The 12,532-nt window shown below is 34.0% G+C and overlaps 1 protein-coding gene across 1 annotated transcript; it reads left to right on the top strand.

Annotated features, from left to right (window-relative positions):
• The first annotated feature begins 10,210 nt into the window (after positions 1–10,210).
• Positions 10,211–12,065, top strand: LOC131158867 (CBL-interacting serine/threonine-protein kinase 6). The gene has a single exon (XM_058113790.1). It carries the CDS (start codon positions 10,523–10,525, stop codon positions 11,840–11,842), a length of 1,320 nt encoding a protein of 439 aa, XP_057969773.1. The 5' UTR covers positions 10,211–10,522; the 3' UTR covers positions 11,843–12,065.
• Positions 12,066–12,532: the final 467 nt, after the last annotated feature.

Genomic DNA, 12,532 nt, shown 5'->3' with positions numbered 1-12,532 from the left:
AGAGAAATTGATTTTAGAGAAAAGGGGGGAAGAATTTAAATCTTCTTGGAAGTGATTATATATACATATATATATATAATATTATATTATATTATATTATATTATATTAATATATATATATATATTTCATTTTATATTATATTATTTAATTAACAATTATTATTATTAATTTATTAATTAATTTTATTTATTTATTTATTTTTATTTTTTTTAGGATCATTGCACTAATCTTGTATATATATTTTTGGGGTCGTTACACTCAAGGATATCGAACATTGTGTCACTTACTGTGTTTGATTTTGTGTGTTCTAGCAAACACTAGAGTTATAGGAGTCGAAACACCTAGTTACCCAACCTATATAGATAAAAAAGACTAACCCTATGTTTGGAGAGGTCTCGAATTTGGAGTTGTGTTGGATTTGGATAAGATGTAATATAAAATTTTATTGAAATTTGTCTAGAGTCATCCAAATCCAAATCTAAGGTCTGAAATTCATACTCTCAAACGCAATATAAAAAATTATATAGAAAGGTGGTATATCGGTAGCTACTACTAGTGAAATAATGAAGTAGGGCTGGCAAATTGTCGAAGCAATATTGAAGAAGGAGAAGAAAAAAATGAGAGAAAAGAAAGAGTTTAGTAGTTGTATGGTCAGTAAGGCGGGAGCATACCCTTTTATAGACAGCAAGGAAGAGCCAGCCCAAACCAATTATTGCCCCTATGCATTAATACACAAATTAAAGAATAAAAATTGATTGAATTTAATTAAAATGTGAAAAATAAAGCTTAAATCTTAAATTTAAAATGAAAAATAATTTTATAATGGACTATTCAATGCCTTAATTCTTTGCAAACCAAATAGCTAGCTTTAAATAAACTATGTTGTTGATTATGTGTATTTAATTATAATAATAAAGTAAATTTTAATTAATATATACCATTAATTTATCTTCCCCAACAAAGTCAATTACATGGATGAATCACCTTAACAATATGTAATTAAATTATATAGAATTATTCTTATGGAGGAGTTCGAAAACAATGTCAATTTCTCCATCTTAATTATTTTTTTTTCCCACATTTTGATCTTCGTCTTTCTTGTAACTTGCAAAAAATAGTTATCTACATAGTTCATATTGAAGGAACTACGCATAAATAAGTTGTAGAAGATGTATTTCAATTCATGATAATTTTTATTTTGAGGAATAAATCACCTATTTGTGAATATTATTTCTACTGCAATTAAAAGAAAACATTAAAGTCCAGTCGGACCATATTTAAATTGTAAGAGCGAACTTATGATTTTGGAGACCCCAAGGTCATGGGTTTGTTGGAATTGATGTGATCCCAAGAGGGGAGTGAATTGGGTTTTAAAAATTTTTGGCTAATTTAAACGTTTCGCTGATTGACCACTTATCATATCCCATTTTAATTATGGTCGTGTATGTAAAATGATTAAACTATAAGTGTGAACATACACGTACAACATATCTCATTTAAATAAAGGTGTGCATGCAAATAATTAAAGTCATGAATGAACAAGCATACACATGCTAAATTTAAAGTGCATAGATTAAATGAGATAAGGAGAGAGAAACACATAATATTTGTTATCGAGGTTCAGCCAAACCAGCATACGTTCCCGCCTTGGGCATACCTGTAATGATCCAAAAAATTATAATAATTAAATAATTAGGAAAATGATAAACGGAATAGATAAATAAGGAATAAATGGGAGAAAGGAAAATTTTGAAAGAAGGGAACAATAGACCTCGTCGACGAGTTTCATGTCCTTATCAACGAGTGTTTTACTAAAGATCGTCGATGAAGTTCAGTCCCTTGTCGACGAGAAGCAAGATCCTGAATGAGCCAATTTCAGGTTTTAAGATTCGTCGATGAATGAATCTCCTCGTCGACGAAGTTCCTTTGGTGACTCGTCGACGAATCCTGTCTACTCGTCGACGAGGCCACATGGCAAAATCGAGTATAAAGGTCCAAGGAAGCTTCTTGGCGAAGGAAAAACATTTTCCTCCGTTTGTTTCTCTCTCTAGATGCCCCTCTCCCTTCTCTCTAACTTTCTGGCCCGAATTCAGCAAAAATCGGTGATCGGAGACCGCTATGATGTTCTAGGGAAGAATCTCTACACATCTAGCGGAGCAGTTTTCTAAACTGGGCTTTTCAGGAAACGCTCTTAAGTTGAGGTAAGGGTTAAGATTCTCAGTTTTGGATTTTTAATAGTTTATTTAAGGTTTATAAGTTGAGACAATGTAGAAATAATAGTTTAATTGGGGTTTATTTAATTAAACTAGGGTTTTTGAACCAAGGTCCGGGTGAGCATCACAAGCTTCTTTCGGGGATTCCTGTTGGCGTAATTCAAGAAACCAGGTAAGGGGGAATATATATTAAACCAAATTTTTATGAATTAATTGAAAAATGAAATATGTTATAAATATACGTGTATATGTTTTTGTATGGGTTTAAAATGCCAATCGTTTAAATTATGATTTCTGAGCCTAGGGTTGTTTTATTAGATATGTATTTGTGAAAATGGACTGATGGAAGTGAAATATTTTTCAAGATAATTACGTAAGAAATTAAAGGTTTAATTTCAGTATAAGAATAATAAATGAGGGTTGTCTTATTTTATAAAACATATTTGAAATATATTACTAAATTGTGTGGCATGAGTAAAATGGAAATTATGTGATGGATTATGATATGTACATTAATGAGATGTTGGGAATACTTAAATGTGATAAATATGTATTACATGTGTATTGTTTGATATTACATGAGATCCACGTGATGTGGACCTTACACAAGATCCATGTAATATGGATTGTTACAGATAATTTATATGACATGAGTCCCACGTAATGTGGACTTTACATGAGATCCACGTAGGTTGGACTTTACATGAGACCCACGTGACGTGGACTTTACATGATATCCACGTCGGTTGGACTTTATATGAGATCCACATGAAGTGGACTTTATATGAGTTTTATGTAATGTGAACTATGAAAGTGACTATTTAATATGAACTGTTGTGAACATGAAAAGATGTATATAAAGAGATAACGGATACCAAGTAAAGTAAGAATAAATTGTATATTATAGTATCAGTATTCACGTTATTATGATATATATTTATAAGGGTGGGGCAAACTCTTCGACCGAGGGCTTGCTGAGAAACGCAAGTGTTTTAGTAGGTATCAGATGTAGCATTAGGCTGCATAACATACTAGGGCAGAGGGAAAACTACTTGTATGGATGGGTAAATTTCCTTATTCTCGGGAGCCTTTGCTGGTAAACTATTGTATGAACTGTGTGAGTACGAGATTACTTTTTCACCTGACGGCTTACTGAGTAAGGTAAGTGCCCTGGTATGCTTCAATTGAGACCTTCAGGTTGCCTTAAGTGTCAGAGTAGAGGGGTGCTACTTGTATGGGCGGGTAATCACCCCATCTTTAGGAAATCTCGTTGGTAAAATACCTTGCATGTGTTTGATCAAGCTCAGGAAAGGATTTTAGAAATTATGATTAAATGTAAATGATGATTTTTATATGTTATATTCAAATTTCATGTTGGTCACACGCTGTTTTAATATATTGTTTCTTTCCTTACTGAGATGTGTCTCACCTGAATGCAAACTTATCTTTTTCAGGACCTCCACAGGATCGAGCTTAGAGAGCTCAAGGTTATTATAGCATTTTTGAGTTAGAGAAAGGGTATAAACTTGATGATACTTTTGGGTTTATATTTTATGTTTTATGTTTTAAGTCAGTCTTCTGAGAAATGAATGGTTGTGAATACTGGAAGTTGTGGATTATGTTTTTGAAGTTATGTATATATGTGGATACAGATGGATGTATGATTTATGTTGGAATGTAGATAGATGTACAAAACTCTAGTATTATACTGATTGGGAACTATAGTTATGTTTTTCGCTATGTAAATATGAATGGAATAATACGTACAAGAAAAGGAATGACGTGGCACCCGAGTCCCACAAGGTGGATCAGGGTGCCACAAGACACGGTTAATCAGGTATAATGTACCAGACTGAGTTTACAAGTTCGGGGTATTACAATACCCCCCCAAGGATTCTACTAAACCTGCTCACTTAAACGGACGGAGAAGATGTCGTTACAATCTCTCCTTACGGGGCGAGGTAAACCCCAACTCAATTACAAGGCTAAGCCCAACTTATCTCACTTACGAGACTGAGACTCCCAAGTTCAATTTTTGGGCTGAACCCAACTGGTCTCATTTATGGGGCTAAAACTCCCTAGTTCAATTTTGGACTGAACCCAACCGATACATAAAAATATTTTTGTACATAAAAATGCTTCTAAAACATACAAGTAGAAATGTATACATTTTAACTCTAAGATATGCACTCTCTTATGATATGATTTATGCTCAGTAGAAAAATGGTGTTTTTCAAAATAAATATTCTAATCTTTGAAGAAAGATATATATGATAAAATGCTTCAAAGATTTGAACCCTGATAAAATATTCTCCTAAAAATATTTTTCAAATACACCGGAGAACCTAGGGTTTGTTCTAAAAATATTTTTGCAAAAACTAATATATAAGATCTTCCGGAGTTTTTTTTGTTATCCACTTATAGTTATTTAGTTCATATTTATTTGTTTGGTTGTTAGTCATTGGTTTATTGGTTTTGAATAAATTGGTTAAGTCAGTTTTAGATTCTTGGAGTTTGATTTTGGTGTCCCCAAGTCTCAAGGTTGAAACAATGGTATTCCTCCGCCATAAATGAGGGGTTTTCTAATAAAGATAGGAGGTGCCGCCCTCTTTTTCTAAAATAAAATAAAAAAAAATCAAATGCAAAACAAATATTTTCTCCAATGAAGATTTGCAATAATATTATTTAGAGAATATAGGATTTATGTTCAAAACGTTTTTGTAATAAACATACTTTAAAAATAAATGTCCAATAAAAATACTCTCTTAAAAGAAATATTTTCAACGAAAGAATCAAAGAGAGTTTGGAGAGTATGAAAAGATTTGTCCCAAAGAAAAGATTTTTTAAAAAAATGGTTTTGGGGGGCGGGGAACTTTGATTAACAAAGGGTTTAGAGAGAACTTTGAGTTAATTAAAGTTATTAATCTTGGTTTATGATGGGGTATTTATAGATTTTTCAAAAATTATGACTGTTGGGGACACGCTCGGTATTTTAGAAAAATTTAATTAAAAGTTAATGATGTTTTAGCCCTTTAAAATATTTTCAACCCAAGAGCTTCGGTCGACCATATTCAAGGTTCGGTTGACCATATTAATAGGTTCGGTCAACTGTGTCAATTTTGAACTACAAATTTGGTCGACCATCTTAGAGCGATTTTGAACTCTTCGTAGGTTCAGTCGACCATGGCTTAGGTTCAGTTGACCACTCATATGGTTCGGTCAACCGTGGCCAAAATAAACTATAAGTTCGGTCGACTAAGTAGTTGGGGGGCAGACACTTGTTGGTTCGATTGACTGAGGAAGATACGTTCAAAACAGAACGGTCAACCTTACGAAGTCAACATGTTGACTTCTGACCTGTTCAATCGATTGAGGCATTTATATTGCCAAGAATTTGATCGATCGGGCTTTTAAATTAAGCCCAAAAATCTAGCGTCGGTCGACCGAACTTAAGGCTATTCCAAAACTTTTGTTTGATTTTAGTTTTTATGAAAATGGTTTTTAGTTAAACTCTAGGTGCCCTAAGGTCTGTCTCCAGTTAATTTGAGCATTTAGATATATCATGCAGATGCATGCATTATTACAAATCAAAATAATAAAACTTAAATGCATTACAAATACAAATCAAATATGTCTTCTTCTTTTGCTCTTCACTACATGGAATACGCCAGTTGAAGTAAACTTTAAGTCTTCTGACTTCCAATTTCCTTTCGCCTTATGTGTGTGTTCAATAGTAAGTTTGTTTAAGCACTTAAAAACATACATAAGAAACTGATATTTTGTCAGCATCAAAACGGGGATCAGATTCAAAAAGTCAATAGGATTCAATTCCCCCTTGAGACATTACGCCGGTTAATCACTACGGGTGCGTCAATGGGCGGGTGGGTTTGGTGCCGCACCATAGTATTCAATGTGACACGATGGTGGTTGGAGTCCTCGGGCTAGAAAAAAAAAACATTAAAACATTGTAAAAGAGTCATCTTTTTTTTTTTTTTTTGACATTTGTCTAAGAAAGATGAAAAATATTAAAATCGTTTCTAACTTTTTTTAGAAATATTAAAAATAAAAAAATAAATTTGTATGTTTATAATTCTTTATAAAAATGAAAATGAAATATAATTTTTGTTTTCAACATGTCAAAGATGACAGTAGAGTTGGGCATAAAATGCCCATTCTATGATTTAGTTCTCAAAATCAAAGAAATATTTCTAAGGGGATTTCATGACTCATAGTTGGTCCATGTTTTAGTTTTTTTTCTTTTCTTTTCTTTTCTTTTTTAACTAAAGAAAAATCTAGATAAAATATATACTAAAATATAAAGCATGAACATAACACATGGTTGCAAGATTAGATTTGGAAATAGCTTATTTATATAATGATTGAGGCTGAACCAATTCTTAACGAGCCGATCTTTCAACCCGCTCATGAGAAAAATGGCTCATTTATGGCCCTACCCATGACAAAATTCCGAAGAAATAATTATTAATTTTTATCGATTGAATGTTGCTGCAAATTAGATTATCCATTTAAGGTTTAAGGGTCCGCTTAGAACGATTTAGAAAGAAAAAGAAAAAGAAAAGAAATTCATGATACAAACGGAACTTAAATTTTGTGAGTTGTTCTAATAATGTTTTATTTTCTAAAAAGTTATTTATTATATAAGTGATGATGAATAAAAATAGAATAGAGTCACTCAATTGGATTTGTTCAAGTGGTAAGAGCAAAATAGAACTTTGGTAACCCGAGGTCTCAGATTTAATCCTCTACTTGTGATTTGCTTAGTGAATTATCAGGGATGTGTCAAGAGGCGGGCACAAATATTTTTACCCCCCGATTTGCTGCCGTCTAGATGGGTTCAAAGGATTTGCCCGAATTAGAGTTATGGGTCATCAGAAAAAATAGTAGGATTAGATAAAAGAGAAACAATTTCATTATTTGGTTTTATTATATTTACCATTTAAAACTTTATTTGTATTGAGAATTGGTCCCCCTATTTCTATAGAAATAATCTATTATGAGTATCTACTTAAACACATGTTTGATTTTGTAAAGAATAAAATTCAAGCGATTTAAGGTATTGATTAGTTCGAAAACTCATTAAACCACATATCTTAAAAGGATTGACAATAATTGACATTAATTGTTGATCTATTATTTTATTTTATAAAATTATACAAAGCAAGATAAAACTTTTTTTAAAAAATAATAATGATTTTTTTTGCAAAGCAAGACAACATTATTTTTTAAAAATAGTGTAGAATTAAGTGTCACATGCTTTGTTTTTAAGAAGCGTTTCAAGTATTTTAGACGTATCGAATTACTTTTGACAAACAATGTTTTTCCTTCTTTTTTTTGCAAAGCATGATGAAATTATTTTTAAAAAGTATTGTATAATTAAATGTCACGTGTATTGTTTTTAAGAAGTCTTTCACGTATTTTATACATATCGAATTATTTTTTATTACAATAATTATCACATTCCCCTATGAAATTCCTCAGAAAAATGTAATTCATCTTTATAATTTACATATTCCTACTATTCCAATATACTAAATATTAAGTTGGATATATTTAAAGAAAAAAAAATGAAAATGATCATATTTAAAACCATGAGAAAAAATTATAGAGTGATTTTTTCATGTAAAATTTAGAACTCCATAATGACTAACTCTTATTTTAATATTTGGTCCTACTAAAATAATGTGAGACTCACATTATTAATTTTTTTTAATTTGAAATGATTTAAAAATGCAATTATTATTATTATTATTATTATTATTATTATTATTATTTAATGATATAAGATATAAGATGAGTTTGTTTATGAATTAATAGAACATCACCACAGTTAAGAGATCAAATACAATGAATTCTATTATGAGTATCTACTTAAAACACAAAAACACGTTTGATTTCTTTGAGAACTTAAAATGGTCGACAATGAATAACATTAATTGTCTATCAAATATGGAAGATACATTGTATCACTTATGTGCCACATAGAATATACTTTGTCCAACAAATGTATATAATGATGTTCAAGACTCTTTGAACACTCAATTAATCTACTGAGATTATGGGTCTGCCCTTCTACTTTTCTCTACTTAAATATCAAGATATTATATCAAATGAAAAGTTGTAACTTTAAAAACTCGAGACCCTTGAGTTTACCACTTGAGCCATCCTTGGGGCACTGTTTAAACTATTTTTTTAATAGAATTTTAACTCATTAAAATGAAGAATTTAGAGAAAATTTAAAAACTTTACTTTTTTATATTTATATAATTTTTTTTTCAAATTATATTGAGTTATATCTTGTACATCTTAAGAATATAAATGTTATGGACTATTGACATGAGATTAATGTCATTAATTTTATTAAATATAAGAAGATTTTTGGTATTTTAAAAATATCCAGTGCCATTTTCGAAGAACCTACATTTTACAACAAATTTATTTTATATACATGTTTCCTTAATTTTTCAACATAATTAGGTAGAATCAAACAATATTAGACAAATCGTAATGCAATTAAAAGCTAATCAGTGTTTAAAAATTATTAACTAAAATCATTATTAATGTCATTATAATTTCTTTATTGGGTATATGGTTCCATATTAATGAATTTATTTTTTTTTAAATTATAGTATTTGAATTTTTTTACCGAAATAATAGATAATTAGATATGCCCCTCTATCTTTCCCGACTTAAATTTCTCCATATATATTAACCAACTTTATATAATTATATATATATATATATATATATATGCATTATATTTATAAATTTAAATTTTTAAAAATTGTTAATATAAATAATAATAATTAGAGAATAATTGAAGGGCAAAAGGGTCATTGTAGAACAGTGTGAAGGCGGTGGGGCCGGGGGGTACTTTGCTGAGTTACTACAGAGTGCAGGTTCTTTTCAGTGCTGACCTGTCACTGACCGCTGCTCGACAAAAGTTACAACGCTAGTGGGCCCCACTATGGGACCCCCCATGCACATGGAGTTACGGGCACCCCCACCTGACGTGCCCCGCCATGTCACTCCTTCCACCCATCATTTTGCTATTTTCACGCATCATAAGTTCTTATTTTATTTTCCCACCCACCTGCGGTGGGTTGCATGATACTGGACACAGCTCTTCGCTATTCCATAATTACCCTTCCCCACAATTACGTCTATATTATTATTATTATTTGAAAATTTTCAAAGTTATTTATTTGTATTTAATTATTTTTAATAAAATTAGTAGAGGAGACCCTTAAAATTTTTTAAATCTATATCATTTGCTCGATCAATATATATATTCAATGACTAGTTATCAAACAATTAAAATCACTCGATATTTATATTTAAATTTAATTTTTAAATTTCGTCCATTCAAGACTTGGTAGATCACGACTCTATAGATAATTCGTTTTCTATGTATATCATTTTTTACCTCTTTGAATTTGGAGCTTTCAAAATGAAAGAAATTTAATTTTTTAGTCATGATGTTTCTTAAAAGGCATCAATTAAATATTTAAAATAATTTTAATTATATTCAAAATTACATTTAGTATTCGATATTTAATATTTTAACATTCAAAATTAGAGATTTTTTTGGAAACAATATTAAGAAAATTTTTAATTTATTTTAAAATTTTTGAAGCATGGTAAGAAAAGCCATAAAGAGAAATTTATGGCAGTAAAGTGACTAGCTGTATGATTATTTTCATACAACAATTATTTAAGTGTACATTTTTTATAATACTATTTTATTTTTTTTCATCTTAAAATGATAACACCATAGACGTTTCCAAATCCGATAATGATTCCATAAACAAATTCAGGGGCCAGGGGGTGACTCATCCGCACTTCTCCTATTCTGATCTCGACACGTGTCCGTGTTAAGTCATTCCTAACCGTCCGATCCCCAATCATTCCGACCTCCCCATAGGGTCAAAACCGTCATTTCGAACCAGAAACTGGCTATATAAACGGCACCTGCACAAGTGACACGGAGAATACAATTTCTTCGTCTTCCTCCAAACCCTAAAGCCTCCTCCTTTGCTCCGTTGCAGAGAGAGAGAGAGAGAGAACCTCTCTGGGAATGCACAGAGATGTGCAGAACTGCGCTGTCTAAACTCGAGCTCGGCGTACGCGCCAATAGGATCATCGGCGGCAGGAATTGCCACCGGAAGCACGTCGAGGACGGGTAGATATTGGTGCTCGAATATTTCTAGGTGCAGAGATTTTACGAATTTGTATATCGGGTCATTCTGCGTGTTTTTTTGTACGATTTTAGCTTAGAAAGGACTATTTAATGGCGGAAAGAGGGAAGGAGAGCCACAGCAGTGTTCTACACGGGAAGTATGAGCTCGGGCGGCTCCTCGGCCACGGGACTTTCGCGAAGGTGTACCACGCGCGGAACTTGCAGAGCGGGAAGAGCGTGGCGATGAAGGTCGTCGGGAAGGAGAAGGTCATCAAGGTGGGGATGATGGAGCAGGTGAAGCGCGAGATTGCGGTGATGAAGATGGTGGAGCACCCCAACATCGTCGAGCTTCACGAGGTCATGGCGAGCAAGTCCAAGATCTACTTCGCTATGGAACTGGTTCGCGGCGGCGAGCTCTTTTCGAAGGTCGCGAAAGGGCGGTTGAGGGAGGACGTTGCCAGAATCTACTTCCAGCAGTTGATTTCCGCCATTGATTTTTGCCACAGTCGCGGGGTCTACCACCGGGATCTGAAGCCGGAGAATCTCCTACTCGACGAGGATGGCAACCTTAAGGTCACAGATTTCGGCCTGAGCGCGTTCTCCGAGCACTTGAAGCCGGATGGACTGCTCCACACGACGTGCGGCACGCCGGCCTACGTCGCGCCGGAGGTGATTGGAAAGAAGGGATACGACGGCGCCAAGGCGGATCTGTGGTCGTGCGGCGTGATTCTGTATGTTCTTCTTGCTGGATTCTTACCTTTTCAGGATGACAATTTAGTGGCTATGTACAGGAAGATTTACAGGGGAGATTTCAAGTGTCCTCCATGGTTTTCGTCCGACTCTCGAAAACTCGTAACGAGGCTTCTCGATCCGAACCCGAACACTCGAATCACCATCGCGAAGATCACAGAATCATCGTGGTTCAAGAAATCAGCGCCGAGGAGCATATGGACCAAGGAGGAGCAAGAGTTTGAGAACTGCAACGGCGGAGAGGGCGGGAATGGTAACAATGGAGCGAAATTGAAGGAACCGGAGACGCTTAATGCGTTCCACATAATTTCCCTATCGGAAGGGTTCGACCTGTCGCCGCTGTTCGAGGAGAAGAGGAGGGAGGAGAAAGAAGAGCTGAGGTTCGCGACGACGAGGCCGGCAAGCAGCGTGATATCGAAGCTGGAGGAGGTGGCTAAGGCGGTGAGATTCGACGTGAAGAAGAGCGAGTCGACGGTGAGGCTGCAGGGCCAAGAACGGGGCCGCAAGGGGAAGCTAGCAATCGCCGCTGAGCTGTACTCGGTGGCGCCGTCGTTCCTGGTGGTGGAGGTGAAGAAACACGGCGGAGACACGCTGGAGTACAATCAGTTCTGCAGCAAGGAGCTCCGGCCTGCGCTCAAGGACATCGCCTGGACGCCCGCCGAGAATTCGGCACCAGCTTGAAGAGAAATCAAATCGATGAACTGACCGAGAATTGCAGAACCCGAAGTGAAGAAGAATCCAAATTACGTTGATCAATCATGTGTTAATTTGTTTAGATTGTTTAGGTTGAATTGAATCGAAGGAACGAACTGTTATCAATTATTTGGCTAGTGTTTCTGGTTCAGTCTTGTGATTTGAGTACGTGTTTCTGTTCATATAAATAATAAAATAATTTATTATTAAATAATGTATGAATATCAAATATTGATGCATCTGGAATGATGAGAGATTATGATTATGGATGAACTTTTTACTATTTAATGAAAATGGGCGAGTGGGCTTTTGATCTATTGGGCGTGGGTGCGTAAATCATGAAAGTTGTTTTGTATGGATGATGTGATGCGTCAATGTTCTTATCTCATCAAAATATGATCGTTGGAAATTACGGCGCCGTGCCGCCGATGTGCACCGTTGTTTATTATTATTATTATTATTATTATTATTATTATTATCGGGTACAGAAAATTAGGATCTATTTGCTTTTTTGGTTTTTTTTTTTATTACGCTCTATATATTCACGTGTCCGTTTTACGGTCCATGTCCATGTAACTAATTCTGCGTCCCTTGAAGTTAATCCCACAACTCCAAAAGAATGATAAATTCCGGAGTCCAGGGATGGAAACGAACCGAAGGATTTGAATTTATTGGTAT

This window comes from Malania oleifera, chromosome 6 (assembly GCF_029873635.1).
Source record: "Malania oleifera isolate guangnan ecotype guangnan chromosome 6, ASM2987363v1, whole genome shotgun sequence".
Taxonomy (NCBI): domain Eukaryota; kingdom Viridiplantae; phylum Streptophyta; class Magnoliopsida; order Santalales; family Ximeniaceae; genus Malania; species Malania oleifera.
This window is presented reverse-complemented; position numbering and strand designations above follow the sequence as displayed.